At 45.8% G+C, this 26,039-nt stretch overlaps 1 protein-coding gene across 36 annotated transcripts in view; it reads right to left on the reverse strand.

Annotated features, from left to right (window-relative positions):
• Ptk2 (protein tyrosine kinase 2) overlaps positions 1–26,039 on the reverse strand; it is a 204,420-nt gene that overhangs the window by 92,033 nt on the left and 86,348 nt on the right. For all 36 annotated transcript variants that reach the window (XM_048802205.1, XM_048802193.1, XM_048802213.1 and 33 more), the window contains 4 exons: positions 15,445–15,499; positions 4,557–4,697; positions 3,772–3,849; positions 1,420–1,527 (listed from right to left, as the gene is read on the reverse strand). In XM_048802205.1, coding sequence (XP_048658162.1) covers positions 1,420–1,527; positions 3,772–3,849; positions 4,557–4,697; positions 15,445–15,499 — 382 coding nt within the window. The remainder of the gene's footprint in view (positions 1–1,419; positions 1,528–3,771; positions 3,850–4,556; positions 4,698–15,444; positions 15,500–26,039) is intronic.

The following is a 26,039-nucleotide window of genomic DNA, read 5'->3' on the forward strand; positions in this document are numbered from 1 at the left end:
CAGCAACCAGAAAGACAGCTGCACTGACATCAGACCTCCACAACATGGGCCCGGCGGGGGTGGGGGAGAGTGTGTGAAATAAGGCTGTCCCAGACTGGACTGCGACAGGTAGGCTGCTAGTTAAAGACACCATTCCTTGGATGTGAGACACAAGACCACCCCAGGGGAAAAGAGGACAATCACTTCAACTGAAGCTCAGAAAATGGAGAAAAAAGGTGGGAAAATATTTTTCTTCAGAGTGTCTGGCTCCCCTAGCACATTCTGATTGGGGAAGAATTTAGATAATCGGTGAGCTGAAGTAAAACTTGTTTTAGAAGTGAAACTAATATGGTGTTGTCAATTTTTATTACTGTCCACCACAATTTTTCTAACATTAAACAAAATTAGTAAAATACCACTGTTTTTAGCATACATAGAGTGCTCTGCCCAAACATATAAAACTTACTCTTTTCAAATGTTCTATTTGATGAATTTCCTAAGACCCATCTTTAAGTGTTCTCTAGGTCACAATAAAAGCTGCATTTCATTTTCAAATCCAAGAACATCCTAATTTGGTGAGCACTCACGTCTCCTACCATGTGATGTGCCCCCCTCAAGCCATCACCCTGAACGTTACTAGGGGACAAGAAGGAACGGCTCGAAAATGATGCTGAAGTTCAGGCTTCAGGAAACTGCAGTTTGCAACAAGTTTTCAGTATTCTATGGGAGTATTTGTTAATCCTGATAATCAATAAACTACATGGCATGGAACTCAAAACACCTTAGAGTGGAAGAGCGATGAAGTGAGCAGGGGAGGCCCAGGTGTTCACTCGACCGTCCACATGAGAGCACTCAGCCCATTTTTCAAAGGGTCATGCTACCTGGTGCTCATCCGAAGACTATTTCTGGTGACACTGCTTGCTTTTAATACACTGCAACATGGTGATTTAGAGTAAGGGGCATGGGTTTACCTGCTGCAGTATGTAAACATCCCTGTCAAAACTAAGACTGTGGCCAGGCTGTGCCTCAGCTTCTTCATCTATGGTGTTCACCAAAATAAAGGTACCTACTTTGCTTGGTTGTGACACCATCACAAGCCTCATCAGCATGAGCCAGTGCTGCTATTATCCTGTCAGTACCCACAGCATATCACATACAATACAGGTTCACAGAGTAGACACAAAGACATAATTCCAAGAACTTGATTTCCTTGATGCTTTGTGATATCTTTAAATCATCTTCAAAACACTGTTCTTGATTAACTTAAAATTGGTCTCCTGTCCCTTGGGGATAATTATTAATTGAAAAGCAACCCTTATAAAAATGAGAAAGTTGTGACTCTGATGATCCATGAAAATTTCACCCTTATCCTAAAACACATCATTTCTAAACCGGTAGGATGCTTTGCTCTCCCTCCCAGTGCGTGCCAGGGTCCCTTACCTCGGGGGCACCTGCGATTTTGAGCTGTAGCATTCCTTTTCTGTCTTTGTCTTCACTGTTGGAATACTGAATGGTCTGCACTTGGTTGAAGTCAGCCAGATGTGTGGGCTTTGAAAAGGAAAGCACAAAACACTCTCTTCACCAGTTCTGTTGGATATTCTGTCAAATTCTGTGGCCCCAACTGCTAGCTCCTTCCTCTGAAGCCTCTCCCCAGTCTGGAGGCTGGGGAGCGCTGACCCTCCACAGAGCCTGCACAGCAGCGGGCAGTCAAAGAGCTGTCTCCTGCACTTCATATTCGGGACATGTCTGTCCTTTTTACTGTCCTGAGGATATCCACACAAATGAGCCGGTGAGGGGAGAGCACATCTCCCACAGAAGAGGAGGAAGCAGGAGCAGCCCCTGCTTTGACCCGCTGGCCAGCCCAGATGGGCACCTGCAAACTGGCTGGAATGAGGCTCTGAGGCACTAGAAGTTCTGCGGTGTGCTGGGGCAGGGAGACTGCAGGCAAGCAAAGGGCTCCAGGAGACAGTGGTATCCCAAAACCCCATCCTGCCCTGACTGGACTCCAGGACATTCAGAAGTGACTATGGTCCAGGTTTTCTTTTTGGAAAGACAAGACATACACAGTGTCTCCTGAACTCCTAGCACTTTTTGACTATGGTCATTGTGCATGGTGATTCCTAAATGACTGGCCTAGCTATGGCCAGTTCCTTAGCATACCCAAGGTATCATGGAGGGTACCAAGGGCTTGAGCAGAAGCTGCTCTTCAGTAAGGGGCTCAAACTGAGTGCCCTCCCTCGAAAAGCATCTTCCTGATCTGTTTTCAGGGATGCAACATGTATAGTGTATACATTTCGTCCCTCAAGGCCCCCACTCTCCAGCCCACCATCTCACACTGTGCTATGGTTTCCTTACTGGCTCCCTCACCCATGCCTGCCCCAACCTGGAAATCAGGAAGATACTTCAAAAATGTAAAAGTCAGAGCCTTATACAGTGGTGTGCAACTGTGATCCCAGCTACTCGGGAGGCAGAGGCAGGAGGATCACAAGTTCAAGGCCAGCCTCTGTCTCAAAGTAAAAAATTAAGTCTCTGTCTCAAAGTAAAAAATAAAAAGGGCTGGGGATGGAGCTCATCCACTGGGCCCAGCATGGGCAAGTCCCTAGATTCAGTCACCAGCACCTCAAAAAATAAAAAATGAGTAAAAATGTAAATGAGATCATATTTCCCTAATTTAAAAGCTACAACCCAAGTGCCATAACTCCTGTGACATATAGGATGACTTCTGTGATCAGACACTCTATGTGACATGACCCCCTCGCTGCCTCTCTGATCTAATTCCCCACCATAATCTCCTCAGCTGAAATCTGCTCCAGACTCGCTGGGGTAAAACCATTCCAGGGGGTGAGTGGCTTCTAGTGGACCAGAACCTAAGGCATGTAAATGATAACCAGGGCTGCCAAAGGTCACCAAACATGGCTTTCCCAGATCCTAGAGTGGGAGGCTGTATTCACGGCACTGAGCTGCCCAGGAACACACCTCATGTGTGTCCCAGGAATGGTACACTGCACTGTATTTGAAATTTCACTAAGAGGGGTCACTGTTGCCAGGGTCAGGAGTGTCTACAGTGTGTCTGTGTCAGTCTCTATTCATAACCAATGCACGTGCACATATAAAAGGAGATCTGAGACTCCTCTGATAGGTGGAGATACAAACATTAGTAACCTGGTGTGGCCCATGAGTTTTGAGTGCTGCTATCTCAAAATTTTTTTTTTCTTTTTAAATTCACAAGTACAGTAAGAAATTCAGGGTATGGAAATGACATACTGGAATACTTTTCCTTACTTTTTTTCAGTCTGCTGTTTCTCCTTCTCACTCTGACATTCTCTCCCCCAGGGTTCTTCCCTACCACTCTCCCACCACGCTGCTATGGATTACTTCTGGTGGTCCGTCCTCTCTCAGATTCTAAGCAGGTGCACCTGACAATAATGCTGTCCAAAGTATTTCACATATCCAGACAAGTGCACTATTGAACCATTAGGACCCAGGTTAAATCCCCAGCAAAACACACAAACATCAAAACTCAACACCTCTCCAGATAAACTGGAACAGCCCTATCAAATTCTAACATACGTAAAACTTGTATGATTCATTTCCTTCCAAAACTAAAGAATTCTGAAGAACCTCAACAGGGGTCTAGGATTTCTCTTGTCTTCGCCCCTTTGAGCAAGAGGTACCACTCAATGGCAAGGCCTGATGTAAGGTGCTGCCTTTGCAGAGCAGCACCCCATCTCATTACCCTGACTCCTTTCTGCCTACAGTCTTGTTTGAGAGGTGTCACAGGAGCAGACTTACATTGCAGCCCTTGTCTGTTAGGTAACTGATCCCTTCTTCGGGGCCGATTGCCAGTTCCACTGAAATAATCCAGCTTGACTTTTGAAGTCAAATAGGTGAGGACAGAGGAATGGGAAGAAAAAGAAAGATTTTAGATCAAGAGTCATGGATATATTAAAGGAGGGGGCTGGCTGGCTTGGTTTGCAATTAACCTATCTAAAAAAAAAAAAAAAAAAAATTAGAGAAAATATAACTTCACTGCTCCTGTCCTGAACCTAGAGAGGGACACAGTGTGGCCCTTCCAGCAGGCCACAACCAGTATTTTCTTTGACAACATGATCTGAATAGGCAAACAAGGCCTTGGAGAACAAATTGCAGGTTGGAATAAAAACACCTAATTATGAACACAGTCGGACAACTTCATTCTCACATTGATTATTTTTTTCATTTTCCCCACTATGAAGTGACAAAATAGTATTCTCATTAAAAAAAAAAAAGTCACAAATTAGTTCTTTGAATCTGAAATTTAAATACACATAGATAAGAAAAAGCAGAAGAAGCTGGGCAAGGTTGTGCATGCCTGCAATCCTAGCGGCTTGGGAGGCTGAGGCGGGAAAATCACAAGTCAAAGCAAGGCACTAAGCAACTCAGTGAGAACCTGTCTCTAAATATAAATAGATAGGGCTGGGGATGTAGCTCAGTGGTCAAGTCCCTCAGTTCAATCCGTGGTAACTCCCTCCACCAAAAAAGGAAAGAAATAGCAGAAGAAATCAAACTGGCCTATTTCTCCATGGTCCCATACTTACCCCCAGGGCACACTTGAAGCATTCTTTATCAAATCTGTACACTGGAGAGAGGATCTCAAAGAATTTCAGAATACTTTCTTCTCTATTAAGGTTGGCAAACTGTCTAAATGTTTGTTGGATCAGTTTTCTTAAAGTTTTGGCCTGCAAAATAAAATTACAAGAGAGTGTTTTAGAGTCAGCAATGAGTAAAGACTGCAGCAATAGTAAGATTTCTTCCCTGCCCACTACTTAATACTACTTAATGCATGGCAAGGTTGAGTACATTCAGGTACCACGTGTTCCACTGTTACCAAGGAAAATCAATATGGCTTTTTGAAGGGTATCACAAATCATCAACTTAAAAATCCTAATCTTTGATCCAAAAGGTAAAATTCAGACGTGAAGGCGATCTGGCCGTGACATCTGTCGTCCCATTGATTGATGGGGTTGATTCAGCTAGGCCAGTGTTCCTTCCTCCTTCGCGGTTGCATGTGTGTCCCTCCTGATGCTGTGTGTTTGGCCAAAAAGGACGACCTTCCCCGATAGAGGAGGACAGTCTTGGGTCAAGGGTATACAAGTAGCTGTGTCCCCCTGCTAGAACCTCCAAACGAGCTCTCCAGGACATTATTCTTTTTTTTTTTTCCCTATTTTGGTACCAGGGATTGAACTCAGGGGCACTTGACCACTGAGCCACATCCCCAGCCCTATTTTGTATTTCACTTAGAGACAGGGTTTTACTCAGTTGCTTAGTGCCTCACTGTTGCTGAGGTTGGCTTTGAACTCACAATCCTCCTGCCTTCGCCTCCCAAGCCGGTGGGATTACAGGCGTGTGCCACTGCACTCGGCCAGGACATTATTCTTTATAAATGACTGAAGACAGATGCAAAGATTCAGCAACAAGGAGACTAGGGCAGGGCCGTTTACAGGGACACGTGGACTGGCTACATACTTCATGACGTATCCACCTACCCTACTGACATTCTAGATGGAACAGAAACTGCTTTGTGTAATTAATTTAATGATATTAAAATCCACACCATATTGTTATGCAACAGAGATGACAAAGCTGTCTGCATGAACAGAACACATTCCCAGAAAAGAGCGCAGGGGAGCCTCCCATGGACTCGGGCTTGCCAAACATGCAGTCATGGGCACATGAAATGGCAAACAATCATGGTTTTTACCTTGGAGGGGATGATCAGTGGCCTCTGGTCCTCTTTTGCTCATTTGTGATTTCAGTTCCTACACATGAACATCTGGCTAGCAGAGCTAGTGCTTCCCAGGGGGAAACCTCAGCCCATGGTGTGAGAGGCAGCTGCAGAGGCCATGTGGTAAGGTCTGAGAGGGTGAGAGCTGCAGGCTGAGGTGGCCATGGTATGAAACCAGCTATCACCCTGCTGTGATGCCTACTCAAGAGCTTTGAGCAGAGGATGACCTTATTCACCTAGCTTTAACAGGGAAACTTGGGCTGCTGTGATGTAAACAGCAGGAAAGGAACAGGAGAGACTGGGTAGGAGGCTAACAAAATAATCCAGGTGGGAAGTGACTGCACAAGTGTGCAAGCAGAAAAGGGGTGAGCAACAGTCAGATGCTGGTAGGTAAGAGCTGGCATCGACCTGCCTCGGCTAAACTGTGGGAGGAGCAGATTGGCAGGTGAAGGGTGGGGAGAACAGTAGGAGAATATAAGAAATCCAGGCAGAGCTGTCTAGCAGGTCACCTTCAGTACAGAAGGAAAAAAAGCTGGGAGACTGGAAGGCAGGAGTAGGTGGAGATGGACTAGGTGACTCGCTAATCTCAGTGGCCTTGGGTAATGGCGAGCTGCAGTTGCTGAGGCTGGTACAGGTGAAGTAGAAGGGTGTGGCTACTTATGCAGGTGACAGCCTATCTGGAGGGTCTGGGTGGTCCCATGGGAGTCATGGGATTACTAATCTGGGACAACAACAGATAGTCAGTTGGGAAGACAGTAGTTTGTTCAGAGAGGGTTACACACAATGAGGGGCTGCAGCTGGTGAGATGAAAAACCAGAGTGGGAGGCTGAGACAGGGGAGGGGCACGACTGGAGGACAAGTGTCCTTAAGCAGAGTGAGGGTGCTAGAGGGTCACCGAAGGCAAGTGACTTGTGTTTAAGCGCTGGATCTGCTCCTGCATACAGAGGGAGAGAGAAGTACACTATCTGTGGCTGGCTGTGTGGGTGTGACTGTCCCCTAGAAGACTGCACCCTGTGGGTGATTCTTCTCTGGCCTGCAGTGGGCCAAAGGCAGTTTTCTCATTACAGAGCAACACATAGTACCATAGAAGCTGCAGAATGTATACAGACTCTAAGAGCAGGTTCCTTCCACTCCAGAAAAAAGGCACTAAGGGAATTCTTTTGGGTGCTTGGCATTTGGAATACACTGAAGAACCAGGGCAGACACTTTGTTTCCAGAAATCTAGTGTAGCTGGAGAAAGCCTTCAACCTGTTGTCAAGGCCACATAGGACACTAAGAGTTTTGTGTGCACAGTGTTTGGAAGACAATGGCTAATACCATGAGATTGGCGCCAGAAAAGCCACACATCAGCCTGCCATGGATGTGAGTCCACGTCTTCACAATGACCCCTGCAAGACAGCTACTACTGTTCACAGATTAGCAAATGGAGACTCAGAAGGTTAGGTCAGGAGGCAAGGTCAGAAGAGATGGCTGCAAGTCCAGGCTGCAGGAGCTCTCCTCACCAGCTTGTCAGCAGCACAGGCAATGCCTACTCTAAGATGCTCTCCAACCTACATTGTGAAGAAATAACCACCAGGTTCTGCAGCCTCCCCTCACTCTGAATTTGATTTCTACAGCACTCTGGTAAGATCTTTGTGGGCAAGAAGCCTCTACGATGGCTGCCCACAGCTGAACTCAGCTAGATGCATCAGCCTGGTAAGCATGCGACTCTGCACCATGACCTGGATTCTGGGGGCCTGGTTCTCTCACATAGCTCAATGACACTGCCCGTCCTGCATGAGAGCAGGTAGACAGTGCAGACCTCCTCACTTCAACACTGTCCCAGAGCCCGCTGACGATGTTCGGATGAGAAGAAAATCTACATTAGCAAGCAGAAAACAAGTCCTGCAAAGGCCCTGGGGGCCAGACCATCTTTCCTGGCGTGGGGGATACCACAGATTAGAATGGGCAGCAGCTGTGGAGTGGAGGTCAAACAGGCACAGGGACCACAGTGCAATGGCTCTACTGTTCACATCAGTGGGAAGCTGACAATTGTTCCCAGCTCTAACCCAGATATGCACAGATGGGCAGAAATTAAAACTATGTAAACAACTCAGTTCTCTGCTTTAAACCTTGATATGGTTTGGATGTGAGGTGTCCCCCAAAGCTCACGTGTGAGACAATGAAAGAAAGTTCAGAGGTGAAATGATTGGTTATGAAACCCTGAAACTAATCAGTGCATTAATCCCCTTATAGGGATTACCTGTGTGGTGGCTATAGGCAAGTGGGGTATGGCTGCAGGAGGTGGGTACCTGAGGCACGCCTTTGGGGTGTATACTTTGTCCCTAGTTAAGTGGAGCTCTGCTTCCTGGTTGCCTTTCCTGAGCTGCTTTCCTCCACCACACCCTTCTGCCATGAGGTTCTGCCTCACCTCAGGCTCAGAGCAATGGAGTCAGCCATCATCCCCAAATAAACTTTCCTCCTCCAAAATTGTTCTTGTCAGGTCTTTTGGCCACAGTGATGAAAAAGCTGACGAAAACAGAAATTAAGGGGTCAATGGAGGTGTTGCTGTGACTAACCTGACCAAGTGTTTCAGGAGCTTTTGAATCATTCTGGAGTTTCTAGGAGGAATTTTGAGATGCTTAAAGATGCAGGCTGGGAAAGCTTTGGAATGTTGTGATCAGAGCTTAACAGGCAATCCTGGTGGCAGTTCAGATGACCAGACTGCTAATAAGACAGTAAAGCCTGGACTTGAGAGGACTCTATTAGAATCTAAAGAAGTTGTCTGCACTTTGCCCATGTCCTGAGACTTCCTGTGAGGCTGAATTTAAAGGTGATGTACTAATTATTCTGGGGGAGGAAATTTCAAAGCAGCACAGCATTTGCAAGTAGTGTGAATATTGCTGGTGGCTTTTAGCCAAGTTTGTTGTAATCATAAGAAGGGAGCTGAGCATGAAGTTTCGAAAAACTTTCAATTTGGCCATAAAAGTGGAAGTAAAACAGTGGCTAAAGAAGGTGTGGTTGCTAAGCACATTACAGCCACTGAAGAGATACTAAATACTTTACCCAGGGACAATGGGAATGATGGTTTGACAGGTCTCAGGAATTGGCCAGATCATCTGAGGCTCAAGGGAATAAAAGTAAAAAATCTTGAGAAGAGACCAAGGGGCGCACTGCTTGTACAGGAAGTCCTGGGAAGAGTTTTGCCGTGCTCAGGCACTTATAGACACTCGAAGGCTGCTGCAGCCAGGGTCCTGGAGGCTGCGCTGCTATTCCAGATAGCAGCAGACCTTGGTGTCAACCACATGGTGCTGGTTCTGCAGGAAGGCAGTTGCTGGAGTTAGGGGGTCATGAGACTTTCACCAAGATTTCAAAGGAAGGCCTGGGGGACTAGGCAATGCATAAAAATATGAGGAAGCCAAAGCTGCAGTGGACAGACCCCCCTGAGATTCAAAAATGCCAGTATCATGGGACATCTGCTGAGGAAAGCTGCAGGAAATAAATAGAAACAAGACAAGAGAGAGGCCATGTGGGCTGCAACTAGCAAGGCCACATGGGTGAAGCTACACAAGCCTACTAGAGAGAAGAGCACCATGCCCTGTGGCATGCCCCAGATGCTGACTGTTGGAGCTACAAAAGTTGTTTGCCCAGCTGGATTTCATTCTTGCTTTGTTCTCATCCCATCACTATTTTTTTTTTTTTTTTGGTACTGTAGAGTGAATCCAGGGGTGCTGAAACACTGAGCCACACTCCCACCTTCATTTTATTTTATCAGAAATTACAACTACTCAGCCATGTTAAAACAGCAAATAATTTCTTATTCATCAACCGAGTCTCACTGAGCTATTTAGGGCCTAAGTTGCTGAGGTTGGCTGTGAACTTAAAAACCTCATGCCTCAGTCTCCCAAGCCACTGGGATTACAGGTGTGTACCTCTATGCCTGGCTTCGTCCCTTCTTTCTATGCCCCTATTTCTCCTCTGTGAAAAAAAAAAAATGTGTATTCTGTGCCAGTATACATTGGTATGCATATCTTACTTTTGATTTTTACAGGGGCTCATGCTGAGAGTTTGCCTTGAATCTCAGACCAGACAGACTTTGGACTCTGATTTTTGAGACTATGAGACTCTTGGTATTTTGCATTGTGAGGTGGGCATGAGTTTCTAGGGATCAGAGGCAGAATGCCATGGTTTAGGAATGAGATCTCCCGAAAGGCTCCTGTGGAAGACAATGCGACAAAGTTCAGAACTGAAATGACTGCATTACAAAAGGTATCAGTGCATTAATGTACTGATATGGGTGGTAACTTTAGGTAGGTACTTAAGGAGTAGAAAGGTCACTGGGGGCATGCCTTTGAACTTAATAATTTGTTCTTGATAAGTGGAGCCAATTCTCATGTCCTGAGCTGCTATCCATAATGTTCTGCCTCACCTCCAGCCCAGAGCAACAGAGCTAGCAGTCAATGGACCCAGACCTCTGAAACCATGAACCTCACCTAAACTTTACCTCCTCTGAAATTATTCTTGTCAGGTCTTTGGTCATAGTGATGAAAAGGCTGACTAAAAGATGTCTAATTTCCAACCATCTGCTTGTTTATCAACTATTGGAAATTATACCATACACTTACATCTGATCACTCACTCAATGCTGTAAAGTAGCAGGGGCAGAAGTTGAGGCAGTAGAATCTCCCCTTAAGCTTCAGACTCACTTAGGGATTAGGGGCAGAATGCTATGGTATAGATGAGATCTAAACCAGATCTTGGCCATCTGACAGTTCCAGCACTTAACTAGAACTAGAAAGTCTTTGCCAACTGAAAGAAGTTCCAAGGTCAGTCTTCATAAGGGGGATACCTTAGAAAACACTAGTACTTTCCTAATTTCTCAGAGAGGAGAGAATTTCATAAAGCCCAGCTTCCCAGGATCTCTTGATGCTAACCCGCGTACTTCCAGAACTCGCGGGTGCAAGGCAGTCCTGCAGCGCATTTCAGGGTTCAGTGCTGCGGTGTGTCTGCCCAGAACTAGGAAGCAAGGCACTCGGCTGCACACATGCTTCAGTTTTCAACCAACTCACATGTGGAGAGAGAATGACTAAGAATGTGATGCTTCTTCAAAACAAAGCAGAAAATTAGTAGGTTGAACTATCAGAAATTAGAACTATTCAGCCATGTTAAAACAGCAAATAATTTCTTATTCATCAACCAAATGGTTTTCAGCTATTTCTAGCAATAATGGGTTCCTAGGTCTCTCACATGAAAAGAGTATAATGTGGGGCTAAAAAAGAATAAGTCACCTACAGAGTTCAGGACGGACAATCAGCAGTGCATGCTAAGCACATTCCCTCCTGTTTATAGGGCCTAGATCCACAGCAAGCTTCAAGCCAGGCGGGGCCCCACACACTCTCCATGCCAGGAACTCCCTGCCAGGACTGTAGGAATCCATGTGTTCCTGCTCATCATAAGAATGAAGGTAAAGGCACTTTCTTTAAAAAAAAAAAAAAAAAAAATTTAGTTGGAGATGGACACAATACCCTTATTTGTTTATTTATTTTTTTATGGGGTATGTGGGCTCGAACCCAGTGCCTCACGCATGGTAGGCAAGTGCTCTACCACTGAGCTACAACCCCAGCCCAAGGCTACTTTCTTTAAGAGTAAAATTAAATGGTCCTAATAGTACTATAAAAAACCATGTTATCTTATAACTTGGGAACCCAACAAACCTGTTATTACTGATCTCTTAACATTGCTAATTCTGAAATTAGATTTCTACTGAATTATGACTTGCTACCTACAGCAGCAATTTCAGGCCCACAGCAAAGCCGCAGAGGCAGCGGTGTGCTCCGTGGGTGTATGCCCTGACAAACAAGACACCCTCACCCACCTGGTGCAGCGCTCACCAGGGCCATTGCCATCCCTCACATCCAGACTTCACATGCACTCACACATCTTATCCTCAGCCGCTCCAGCTGGGGCAGCCTCTTGGTCTCCTCACTGCTCATGACCCTGATGATCAGAGTTTGCAATGTCCCTGGACATGGGTTTGATTTACTCATATTGCTGGTACAGTGATTTTAAAAATGTGTTTCTGGCAATACTAAATTTAAAGCATCTTTCTAATTTCTGTTTTGCACGTCCATCCTAGTTAATTCATGGTCCACCAAGTACAGTAAGGTAATCCTTCAACAGTTCCATGTGAATGTTAACTGCAAACAAGCCTCTAGAAATCCAAATGTAAGGGGAAAGGGCAGGTAAAAAAAATTGATTTTTGGAAAAACAAATGTATTGACATAGTTTGTTTATGGAAAAACAATTGGAAACTGGCCGAACCACTCTACAGAACTATTCTAGAAGAAACAAGGCAGGTGTCAATATCTTGTAAGATGAAGTTTCAACAGCATTTTGAAGAAAGGACTGTCTGAACACCACTGATTTGTACTGTAATTGTTATACACGACACAGGAACAACTTTATCTTCGTACCATAATCCACGAAAGTTTGATGGCAAATAAACCAACACTGCAACAATTTATGTAGAAGTTGAAGAAATCTTGGTCCGAGGATATGAATTCCAATTAAACTATTTAAGAAGTCCAATCAACACTATCTGACTTACAAAGTTGATTCTTTTTATTTAAAAGGGCATATCAGAAGCCAGTGCTAAGAACCTCATTTGTGAGCGGCTCCATGAATCTGATGATTCTGTAGCTGAGAGTAGCTAAAAATCAACTCTGCCTGCATCAAGACCAGCAGCAATCGACTTTCTGAAAAAGCACAAGTGCTCTGTGTTTCCCGCAGGTTTCCTCAAGTCCTCGGCCATCCCTCCCTAGGACTTAGTCACAGCAAGCCTCATTCATCTTCATCACTCCTATGCTTTCCTGCCTCTGGTTAACAGACTTTCCACCTATTTCCTAGGCTGCTGTTGGAGTTACATTCTAAAATAAAAAGGTGATCATGTCTCTCCCGCCCTGCAAAATCTGCAGCAAGTGCTCAGTCTTCCAGTGCCCGATGAGTGAAGGTCCACAGCAAGGCAGACTGGCTCTGCTTAGCCTGACCCCCAAGCAGGTTGAGCTCTGCTCTGCACTGCCAGGTGCAGGTCTGTAGTGGGTGGCTCTCTTTTGTGGTGTGGCAACAGAACAGCAGGAAAACCCAGAGAAGCAGACTTTCCTAGCTCTCAATTCCACCACCTTTCTTAATCTGCACTTCAGGACTATTCCACATCTTAACCTTGCTCCAGCATCTTCTCTACTTTTCATTTTTCACACTGCTGTTAAGATTTTCCTTCTTCCATTTAAGTAGAATTTGCAAACTATTGCTATGTGCCAGGTACTAACCAAGCCCCACACGGAGCATGGAGGATGCAGAGATACTCTCTTGGTCTCATGGATCTTACAGCACAGTGCAGGCAGGCAGACAAATGCAAACAAGGAAATAGCAGTGGGTTCACACATTGAGAGTGAAATGAACAATTAAAATACAGAGCAAGGTCCTATAATTACAAGGAGTGATATTCCCCCTCTACTTTGGTGAGGGATATTGGGAGAGAGCCCTAGAACTGAGTTGGTTGAGTCAGGCAGGGGGCAGAGCCAGGGCTCCCTTGACCCCCATGGCACCTGCCTCCCTCCTGCTGTGCTCACCTGTGCACTATGACCTGTAGCCACAGCTCAGGCCTCTTGCAGACTAAGCAAGTGCCCTAGCACTGAGCTACAGCTCCAGACACAAGGATGGCTTCTAAATCTAGAATAATTCCAAGTGACAGAAGGCGTGCTTCCTGTGACATCAGTTTCTGAACTTACAGGTCTGAGGAGACCTGCGATAATTCTGAGGCCAGCAAGGGCCCCCACTGGCGAGCCCTGGTTGATACTCCAACGTGGTGAACAGTGGGCAGCACGCTCTTCCACCTGATGGCAAGGTGAAGTCCCCGACACCCTGGTCTTCCCCTGTCAACGTCTCCAGCATGATCCTCGAAATTCATTGCACCCCAGCAGTGGCAGCCCAGGGGCCCCTCTCCCACTTGGGCTCTCCCCCAGGCTCCCCAAGCCTCACCCCAGACATTCCAGTCAGCAAAGGCCTCATCCTCCCAGGTCCAGCAGGTGGCCAGCCCCCACGCCAGCCCACCCCAGGAGGCACTACTCCCTCATCCTCTTGTTCCTTGGGTGCCCTGGAAATCGCCACAAACCTCTCCACTTCACTAAAGCTTTGTCCCCACTGCCAAATATGCACTCTGGCTCGAGGGTTGGGACAGTCTCCGTCCACTTTTGTACCCTCCACCTTTGCCACACTAACCGTGTGGGCTGTGAAAGCTGCGTCCTCGGGCTTGTTCTAGTGTTTGCGGTAGATGAGGAGTGGTAATGAGCACGTGAAAGGTGCGTGAAAGGATTGGAGAAAGGGCCTGGGGATTGGGCTCCACCCCCGCCACTCCTGCACACATGCATGCTGGACTTGGAGACTGCTGCACACCACAGACCTGACACCTCTGCACTGTCTCCCCACAGGCTCCCCAGAAGCTGTATGAGGAAGGGAGAGCTGTGACTCCAGACTCTGGTCCTCAGACCTGGCCCCAATGGCTCTGAGTGCTGGGACAGAGGTCCGGGCAAGCTTTCCTCACAGAATGCACTCGATTAGTTATGTTGGCACCCTCATCCCCTGACAGCCACCAGGACCAGTGGGTCTTTGAGATGTGCAACAGGGAGCAGCCCAGCAGGCATTGCGATGGGCACAAGGTACTGCTGCTCCTCTTGGCTGGACATACTGGCTGCGCTCAGCCAGGGCTCCTAATTCCCAGACTTCACACACACAACCCACTGAACCTTCACACGGAGCCCTGTGCACTATGTACTAAAAACTGGCTTCCCTCGCATTACAGATGTGGAAATGAAATACAGAAAGTAATGGACCAAAGTCCCAGGCAAGTCCCATAGAAGCAGTGTTCTTACCAGGGCGGCTGGCCTTGGGAGCCGTTTCCTGAACCCTTACAGTTTTCTGAACTCTTACGCTACATTCTCTCAGGATGCATGCCAGGGAATGCAGAACAAGACATTTTAGTAAAGAATAAGAGCAGTAATAGCCACTGTTTGTGAATTGCTATGTGACATGTACTAAGGGATGCATATATGGTCACATCAACACTGTATTTCCCTCATTATGGAAATAAGATACTAGGTCCCATAGCATGAAGCTAGCAAACGGCAAGCTCATCTGAGCTGGAATTTGTCTCGATGTCCAAATCTGTGTGCTCCCAATGCACCAGGATGTGTGGACCTGTGCTGTGGATCTAGCAGGAAGCAGCCCTGCACAGTCCCAACTCAGCCCTGCACAGTCCCAACCCAGCCCTGTGGCACGTACAGATGCACACTGACACGCACATATGCCTCTTCATCTCCTCACCATGATTCTTTCACACAGGGTTCCTCTCCTTCTGTATGCTCAAGTACCCGAGATGTTGAAAACCCAGATAACAGGGACATTGCATCTGGCTTTCTAGTTTTATACTCAGCTGAGTATCACATATGATGAAGTGGTGAAACCATGGTTTTGTGGGAGAAGGCCGACCTATAAAAATCTCCTTGCCATTGACAGAACTAGAATTAACTGCCAGATTTTTACATGATAGCTTTCACACATAAGGGAGAAAACTACAGCATTTCATTTTCCCAAAAGCAATTGATCACTGGGGAAAAGGTATTGGCATGATTTCATTATTTGATTATGATAAAGTAGACTCTAATTACCTTGACAGAATCCAGTAAACTCTTAGGAAAAAATCGCTTTAAACCAACATCTTTTCTGAAATATAAAAAGAAGCATATTAACAAATAACACCACCAAAGCAATTAATATAATGACAAACTTGCAAAACATAAGAGCACTTTACATCATTTATCCTTCCACATCTTATGCAGGAAGGAACCAGGTGAGACAAGTTCCAAGTTACCAGTGCACGCATGGGGGATCATTTTCTAGCTATGTGCAGAAAACGGGAACACAACTGCTTTAAGTAGAAATCTTTATTTTTTTCACCCTTACTGTTGAAAAGCCTTATAAAATATTGCTTCCTTATAAATTGTGAGTACAAAAAAAAAAAAAAAAAAGCCCAAACTGGTCTTTTTCAGACATTGCGAGTTTATCCTTGTAAACATCAATTCCAAGTGGGTAATACTGTATTTTTAAAGAAAGTAGGACATAACTTGTGAAATTTTAAAAAATCCCCTGGATTTATTTTAAAAGTTTAGCTGTTTTTTAAAATAAACATTTTTGATTAAAGAAATCATTCACCTTATCATTATTTATCATTCAGTTTCACGAAAGGAAAAACAAACAAACAGAAGTGATTTGTCCTAGTCCAAAAGCTGAAAGTGTGGAAATCTCAGCAATTTTCTGTAAGTCAAGCTATATCCCTAAATTCGTCATCATTATTGACAGCAAGGAAAACAGTTGGGAAGAATGGCCCAGTCTCACTCTTCTGCCTCTGTGGGAGCTGTTTCCCAGCAGTCACGGCCACTAGATGGCACCTGAGTGCTACTGAGAGAAACCAAGGCCTTCACACTTGGGAGTCTAAGTGGGGAATACAGAAGGACCAGTGGAAGGTGAAGCACAGGTGCATGGACACAATGCACTGAACATGAAGGATCAAAACCGGGGACCCCCATTGCAGACCCACGTCAGTGGATCTGTGAACACACACAGGCAGTACAGCCGAGTCAGCACACAGGGTTCACCTGTGGCCAAATACCTCCAGCACAAGGCAAGGCAGCACCCGACCAGTAGACTCCGTGCTAAAGCCAGCGCTGGCCTCAGATATGGGTCTGCTTGTGTTTATCATCATGCTCCACACCCTACACATCTCCTTAGCTCCGTGACAAGCCATTTCCTCGTTCTACCTACCAGCCAATTCACTTAACTATTCCTGGTTTTCAGTTTCTCTGAAACCCTTCTGTTTGTAACTTCTTTCTTACCTTTTTGGAACTGCTACTACCTATCTGGTACTGGATGCAAAGAGAAACATGCCCACCCAAGTGGTACCCTCCTAAAACCACAGTGTCTTCACAGGGCCTTTGCATTCCAAGGACCGTGTGCTAATCACTGCTGGCAAGGAAAGACGATCAGACCGTGCAGGAAGAGGGACAGGCACTCCCAGCACCTTCTTCTCTATCTTCCTCACAGGGAGCTATTCTATAATAAAAACATGTATTTCCAAATCGGAGCATCCTGGATGTGGACCTGGCTTTGCTGTGGGAGGGTCTGGGTATAACTCTGTAGTCACAACAGATTGCATGCAGTGGTGCCAAACGTTAGATAAGAATGTGCTTCCTTATCTCCTTAAACATCCTATCAGCTCTTCGGGCCAGGAAAGCTTTTGCTGCCCATGCCTGTTTAGCGCAGAGGGAGATGTGACCTGTGAAACCCAGTGGAGGTGCAAGTGGCAGGGCAGAAGGATGGGGGCTCTGATGGTGCCCCAGAGACAGCAATACAGTGGGGTGGGCAGAGCATGTGCACAGCTGCAGAGCAATGACAGAGTGAGTGCTGGTGTCCCTCCCTACGCACAGCAGGGAGGTAGTTCTGGCCACAAGAGGCTGGGCAGGGGATGAGCCTTCCTAGTGGGAATCCACAAGGATACTGGCCATGGCCATCTCTGGTGGAGGGAAGGGCCAGAGCGGAAAGGTGATCTTGCAGGCAGTGAGGCTGTCAATGCCTGTTAACCCCAACGGTTGCACATCTAATCTTCACAGAGCCAAGTAAGAGGGAAAAAAAATCTTATGCTGGGTTGTGTTACAAATGGGAAAATTAAAGATAGACCAAGAGGGTTGCATGTTTGAAGAAAAGTAAGACAGCATATTTCTTGGAAATGGCTTGTTCCTATGTTACTCCTACTTCAAAGGGAGGAGGCCTACATTAAAAGAAAAGCTCAAGGCCAACAAGTGGCATGTATGCAGTACTTTTGAATAATAATGGAGTTATACCAGTACATCAGAACTCTTTCAGATGCCTGGCAGGTGGTAAAATAAAACAAGGCCAAAGGACACACAGACATGGAAAGCCTAGGCAAGCCACCACAGGGAGCAGCCTGCTGCAGGGCTCTTTGCAGGCAACTGGAGAAGTGCCAGGGCCGCTCATGCTTCTGGAGGCCTGCTATAGAGACTAAATTTAAACCTCTCTTGGGAGGCCAGGCGAGGTCACGCAGGCTGTCCTCTCCAAGCTGGGTAGCCATGGTTCAGCAGGCATAGACCTCTGCACTGGTTTCACCCATGTGACATACAACTTCTTTGAGGCCAAACTCTACACAACCGTCCTACTTGTGACTGAGATAAAATGCGACTTACACTCATCAACAAAACTACTGGCCTCTATGAATCTTTACTGAATTATCAACTACTGAAGAGTATCTCCTAAATGCGTTTAAACTAATTTGATAAGAAACTAGTTCAGAGGAAGCTTTCAGAATGTTGTCAAACACCAACTCCTAAACCTGAGCATCAGTTGTTGTTTTTTTTTTCACATTTGAAAAACTTTTTTTTTTTTGTAGTTGGACACAATATCTTTATTTTTACGGGGTGCTGAGGATCGAACCCAGTGTCTCACACATGTGAGGCGGGCGCTCCACCAATGAGCTACAAGCCCAGTCCCTGAGCATCAGTTACTAGGGTCCCACATCAGTCCAGAGGGACCTGTGAAGCCACACACAAATGACAGGCTATTAACATGAAGTGAGAACTGTGCTGTCCAACACAGTGTAGCAACTAGCTATGTGCACCCATTTATACCTCCATTTATTAAAATCAATTTAAAATTCCGTTCCTGGCCACACTCACTGTTTCTCAAGTGGTCAATACCCCTGTGTGGCAAGTGGATACCAAACTAGATGGGGCACACACAGGGCTTTTCCATCAACATTCCACAGGACTGGCAGGGCTGGGTTCAGGGGATGACTCTAGGGTTCCAGGCAAACTGCCTCCCGTGGACCTGGTGCTGGAGGCCTGAAGGTACGGGCAGGAATGGAGAGGTGTATGGACACTGGGAATGGGGCAGAGCTACCATGGGGACAACCACATGGGTCCCCAGACTCAGAAAGATGATACACAGAACTTGTGGCAGGGCAAGGGAGGGGAGACCCTGCAGCAGGCCAGAAGGGACCAGCAAGGGGCCATGTAGCAGGGGGGGTCTAAGCTCCTTTCCCTGCCTTCCTGCTGCAGGGGTGAAGGGTTCCTGTGCTCTGCTCTCTGTGACTCCAACAATCTGGACCCAAGCCATAGGAAGGCAGTGTTCATGTGGCTCAATGCACGTGTTCAGCGTGCAGTGCCATCAGGCTCTGGAAGGGAGAAGCCACTGTAGAGTTTTCCCCTCTCCAGGAGAGAGGCAGGTGTGAACCACCACCCGCAGCAAAGCCTCACAGATACCATAAGAGAACAAGCGCTCAGAACCAGCCACATAGCTCCAGCAATTCAGGGCATCTGGGACCTACAATTATTTTCAGGATCAATTTTAAACCAGAATCTTTCATCTTTTTATTTTTATTTTCTGCAGTACTGGGGATGGAAACCAAGGCCTCATGCAGGCTAGGCAAGTGCTCTACCACTGAGTTACATCCAGCCCTAGAGCTCTCCTGATTGTTTATTTTAACCCTGCCCTGCAAGAGAGACAGACTCCCACTGACTGACAGGGTCTGCTTCTCTTTCCCTTTGAGCTCTGCACTTTCCATACCACTCAGTGGTTCTGGCAACCAGCACACAGTTGTATCCCTGAGGAGGGCCTTATACAAGCCCCATCACCTTCCCCTGGCTGTTCAAAATGGACCATGCAAGAAGACAGCATAGAGGGCTCTACACCCTGCCCTCAGAGCTCCCAGTGAGCAGACTAAACACTCGCCAGGGCACTGCCGAGTCACCTGCAGCCCACCCTTTGCCTTGCACATGTGTTCATGTCCACAGACACGCAGCGTGCCAGAGGACTCACCTGGAATGGGCATTATATCCATATTCACAGGAAGTAAGCATGTGAAGTGGTGGGATCTGGGGACTGAACCCAGCAGTGCTCTACCACTGAACTTACATCCTTGGCCATTTTTATTTTGAGACAGGGTCTCAGTAAGTTGACTAGGCTGCCTTAAAACTTGCTGATGCTGCTCTGGTGGTTGGGATTACAGGTGTGTCACTATGAAATGGCAAGGGAAAAGGAACCTGGGGCCCAATACCTGGCCGAGAGAGTCAATCTCAATGTCAAGGATAAATCTGTCTTCTCTTTCAGCATCATCTCTGAGAAGACCCTGGCCTTGTTTGGTGACCTTAATACAATGTGGACATAACTCCTCAAATATTTAAAGCCATGGCAAAAAAATGACCAAAACTAACTTCAAAATACAACTTTATTGCATATTCTCATATATCCCTATCTTATCTTTTCTCCATATCTCTCAGAATTGAGACTCTTTAATCTAAAAATAGTACAGAAGTCCTTTAACTTCAAAATCATACATTACCCCTCTTACAAGCTGGTGAGGTGTTAACATTCTCTACCTGCAGTACGGAGTCCCACCTCTCTCTTCATGACATTCTCCCTTCCATCCTGGCTAATGAAAAGAACTCTGTTGGCCATGCACAATGCTGCACTCCCCAGCTCCTCATGTGGCCAGGTGAGATCAAGGTCTCTCCAAGGGAAAGCACTATGTACACATTTGTATCCTGAAACAGGAGAGAAAGAGAAGGTCCATCTCTGCCCACTCATGGGGTGGAATACCCACGTGATGGGTAGCTTCCAGTAGCCTCCCCAGGCCACGAGGAGGCATTAGACTGTGAAATGGCAAGGGAAAAGCAATCTGGGGCCTGGTGGCTGAGAAACACTGTCTAGGACTTGTTTTAATGAGAGACAAATGAGCAATATCAGGGAAGCCACTTGCAACTCCTGCCAACTGTGTCAGCATCCCCTTCTTTCCATATGATTATAGACATAAAGCAAGCACTGAATTACCATTGACAAGAAAGACAACAGGAAAAAAAAGAAATGAAAACAAATCACAAATATAATCAATCTTGATTAATATTATTTATTTTTTGCCATGATGGGGATGAAACTTGGGCTACGCAGGCATTCTACTACTGAGCCACCCCCAGTCCCTTCATGTGCCAGGCAGGCAAGCTACCACTGTGCTACACCCCAGAACTTTCCTCACCTAATTTCAAATCACATATTTATTCATCCTAAAAATTTCTTATGAAATGCCTGATAAATGTTAGATGCTCTGTCAAGTGTGGGGAAAATGGGTAGACCCCCTACATTGATGCAGTTCACATTCTACGAGGGAATAGAGACAATTATACAAACAACTACAGCGCAAAACACACTACATGCAAAAATGATGCAAATTCTGAAAAAAGGTGAAGTGCTCATAGGGAGGTGAAATGCAAAGTTAACAGGTTCACTGCGACCATTTCCCAGTGTGAAGTTCTGGTCTGAAGGATGATCATGTTAAGGCTCCTCCTGCTCTAACACCAACTAGGAAGTCAGTGTGTAGCACTGTGCTGGTCTGCTGGCACTGTAAGCAAGGCAGTATGAGAGATGATAGAGAAATCTGACTTCCTGGGCTACTGCCTGTGTACCCAGCCTCTTGCTCTCAGAAGATGCAGATGAAGCCTCCTTTGTGCTGCTGTTTGTTTCCTGGTGGTGTTAGGTGCCAGGGCTGGGTCTGGGACCTCTCTGCCATGTTACCGTTTCTTCACCTACAAAAGAGGCACCTTGGTTCCACCAGGCTTGGAAGGACATGGGAAGGATGAGGAACTCTAATTTAATTATAGAAACAAATACAGAAGATTCTAGATGGTGCTTATCCCATCATCTGAGGCCGGCGTCATTACTTTAAGCATAATTCAACTAGCTATTTTGAAATGTAGCAAAGCTGAAGGGGTCATCTGTACTAGGCTGTACATCACCAAGCTTATCTTTAAAGTTTCCAATCAAATATCAACTATTTTTTTATAATGGGCAAAGAAAAAGAGAACCCAGATTATGATAAGAAACAAACAATATTCTATATTCATGTATAATTCTTTTCTATACTGAAAAAAACACAAATTCCTAAATGGCTGCAAGTTACCAACAAAAACCAATCAGAGTAAGTACTGCCAAGCCTGCCCTTGGGCATGAGAGCAAAGAGCCCCAGTCCCCCTGCAGGTCAGTCACACAGCCACACCATGCCCAGAGCACACCAGGCCCTAGCACCCAAGCAGGGAGAGCCCAGCAGTGTCTCTACACACCTCTAAGGTATCAAGAGAATACAACCATTGCACTACAACTGAGACTATATGGGAAGTACAGAAATTTACAAAATGACAGAAACAGAAAGCCAAGTGTGGTGACACATGCCTGTAATTCCAGTGATTCTGGAGGCTGAGGCAAGAGGATTTCAAGTTTAAGGCAAGCCTGGGCAACTTAGCTGGGTGTAGCTCAATGGTAGAGCCCTCCCGGGTTCAATCCCCAGGACCAAAAACAAAAACAAAAGTAGAATTTTATCACTAAAAACTAAATGTTAACAAACTTATATATATAAAAAAAATACTTTAAGAAATTAGAGGAAAATTGTATGAGGAAGACTGAAACTCAACCACGATGCTTGATTGACAGGGTAAGAAGGCACAGGCTGGAGGACCAGTGCTATGGGCAGCTGCAGTGCATTCTGGGCCACCCATGGCTCCACCAGAAGCCACCAGTGGATAGAAATGAAGCCCAGGAGCCTCGCTCAGCCAGCGCAGGGCCTCCCAGGAATCAAGTAAGCATAGATTTAGATGCTGATGGTGCCCTGTGGTCACTATCAAACAGCACACTGCAGCTGTGCACAGGACACACGACAGATAAACAGGACCACACAGAGCTACACACCAGAAACCACGGGGATGGGGCCACTAATGCCTTCGGTGAAGATGAAAGCAGTAAACGAAAAGTCAAACGGCCAGGGCACGAGGGCAAGGGAGTGCTGAAGAGAAATTAAGAAACCAGAAGCAGAGGTAAAAAGCACATGGCCACTGAGGGAAGGGGGAGAAGAAATGTTGAGGTAGACTGAGCAGATAACTGAAAAGATCACAGATGCACTCCCAAAGAACACATGAATTCACAGAGTAAGAAGCCAGCAATATCCTGATGGGATTCATAAAAGGAAATCTATGCTCGAGACATGAGTAAAACCAAAAAACCAAAAATAAGATCTTAAAAGAATGCAACCAGGAAGAGATGCCAACAGACCTTTTCTGCAGTTGTAATAGAATGTCATCCGCACAAAACTGAGAAAGTACAACTTGGATGTTACATTTTAAGTCAAAGTACACACAGGATGTTTTAAGAAATAAAATGACAGCCCAGCACAAGGGACCTTGGCTGTAATACCAGCAACAGGGAAGGCTGAGGCAGAGGGTTTTCCAAACTCAAGGTTAGCCTCCGCAACTTAATGAGACCCTGTCTCAAAACTAAAATGTTAAATAGAAATACAGGGTGGGGGGTGTAGCTCAGTGGTAGAACACCCTGGGTTCAATCCCCAGTACCTCCCAAACAATATAAATAAATAAAATGAAAAACTATGGGGTTAGTAATAGCAATGTCCTATGTCTGGAATTTAAGAAAGGACAGAATTAACAGAAACACTGTCATGTAAGCTTGAAAGGCGAAGGGAGCCAGTGTGCTCCAAGGTCCTTGCATTATTTCAAAGAAGATGAGATCATTTAAGATTCTAGATGTGTCTAGCTAATGCAGAAGATGAAGTATAAGGGCAACTAATAAAAGGGTCAGATAGTTTATAAATTCACAACTCATTAGAGAAGAAAATCTGGAAGAAGAAAATCTACCTAAGACACGAGCGCACGCACACACATAGCAGGACACCAGCAACAAAAAACAAGTACAGAACATTCATCGTAATGGACATAAATGCATTAGGTCTATCAGTTAGAAGAAAGATTTGGCAAACTGCATTTACAGAATCCTGTTCCATGTTATTTACAAGGAAAACATCTAAAAAGCCTAAGGACATAGAAAAGTTGAAAGCAAAAAATGGAAAATAAAGCAAGCCACAGCAATCTGAAGAGGGCAAAACAGACTTCAAGACCAAAACAAAAACCATATCACTAGGCACAAAGGGTCACTAAATAGCACAAGGTTCAGTCACCAAGAAGGTAGAAACACTGAACCAAAGAAAGCACATACCTGTAATCCCTACTACTCAGAGGGGTAAGGCAGGAGGATCCCAAGTTTGAGGCCAGCCTCAGCAACTTGGCAAGATCCAGTTTCAAAAAAAAAGGGTGGGGGTGATGGGGTAGGGATATAGCTCAGTGGTAGGACACCCTGGGCTCACCCATGATTGCAAAAATAAACAAACAAAAGCAGGGTACATGTTCAGCATCATTCCACTACATGAAAACCATGCATGGCATGCACATCTGTGCATTTAAAAGGGAGTTATAAGGAGTTCAGTGGGACTGCAAAGATATCATCAGGATGTGATGGGATTGGAAGATGTTTTTTCTATCTGGCAATGTAGTTTCAATTTTCTCTAACTAAAATGTAGTATTATTAACTTTGAAAACAAACTAAAACCTACTTAAAAGAGCTCAATACGAAATCAATAAATGATTCCTGCAGACACTGAATGATGTGCTCCCACGCTGACTGATGGCCTCTCTTTGGGATAATGAATATGTGTGTCCAGGGCTGGGCTCTTGACTGATCACTAGACTTAACTCCCTACAAACACTCAGAATGTAGGCAGGCATCAGCAGGACCACTTCACCAATCTGGAAATAACCACCAAGAGCATGACTTGTCCCAACGGCAAGTGGACAGCTGGTCACCAGCATGGGGACGGGAGCCCAGGGAACCCACAGCCTCTCACAGAGGCAGGCAATGAGTGCACACGGCTATAAAACAGCAAAGAACCACTGTGGTGGGGCAAGTGTGGACTCAGAATGAAGACACAGAGATAGGGGCACGAAACAGCTCAGAACTATGGGGACCTCGTAGTTCATGGATTTGAAGGACTACCTGTCCTTGAGGCAACCACGGCAACCACCAGGCTGCCACATAACCACCTACAGAGGCAAGCTGATAGCAAACAGCCATAAAACAGACCACTCAACTGCTTAACCACACCCCCTGGGGAGGAGCTAATTCACCAACCCAGGGGATGTCCATTCCTCCTGATCAGGTGACAGCCACAATAACCCTCCTGTTCAGCAATTCCACAAAAACCCCACAGCCCTGAAGCCACCGACTAGCACCCCATCTGTGCTCTTCTATTCATCTATGCTCCTGTCCCAGGATTTCTACCACCTTCAGTGTAACACTGACTCTCAGTAAGATCTGGAACTTAAAATTCCTCTCTGCGACATACCGTGCCCACTTCACACTGTGGACACCTGCTTCTTCATTGCCTTCACCTGGATTTCCTAACTGCCAAACACAGGTCAGCTCGTTGTCCACAGAGACATTTCAGGAATCCACCCTCCTGGGACCCAGCACACCTGGCCTTCATTCCTCCAGGAATTTGGTTTTCTACCCTCATAGAGGCAAGGTGGAACACAATTCCCACCATTATTTTCCCAGTCCTGGCACAGGGCAGGCTTCCCCAAACATCCTGAAGGACCATGCGTTCCTGGCCACTCTCCCTGGAACCTGCCACCAGGGAAGCAGCACTGTGTCCAGACTCCACCTCATACGCCCTGAAGGACTTCCACAGAGCACCACATTGATTCTTGCTGGCTTTTGACCTCCACAAATCTCCCACTAGATTTTTTTCCCCCAAGAACAACTTTTTAATTTGTGCACTTTTCATAATTTTTGTTATTAGTTCTCCATTTGATGTAAGTAAACATAGATAAAATTTTTTAAATTGTTAACCCAATTAGTCTGGCTTGGATTTTTAACAATCTGTGTTTAAAATTTGTTCTTTTTGGTTATATGTGACAGTAAAATGTATTTTGACATACATACATGGAGTATAACTTCCCATTCTTTTATTTTTTTAATTGTTTAGCTGTAGATTGACACAATATCTTGTTTATTTATTTTTATGTGGTGCTAGGATTGAACCCAGTGTTTCACGCATGCGAGGCAAGCACTCTACCACTGAGCTACAACCACAGCGCATAACTTCCCATTCTTGCGACAGTGCAGGATATGGAGTTTCACTGGTCGTGTATTCAGGTAAGAACACAGGAAAGTTATGTCCAACTCATTCTACTGTCTTTCCCATTCCCATTCCCCTTGTCCAATCCAGTGAACCACCACTCTTCCCTCCCCTCCACATATTGTGAGTCAGCAGCTGTATATGAGAGAAAACATCCAGTCTTTGTTT

This window comes from Marmota marmota, unplaced genomic scaffold, assembly GCF_001458135.2.
Source record: "Marmota marmota marmota unplaced genomic scaffold, marMar, whole genome shotgun sequence".
NCBI classification, from domain to species: domain Eukaryota; kingdom Metazoa; phylum Chordata; class Mammalia; order Rodentia; family Sciuridae; genus Marmota; species Marmota marmota.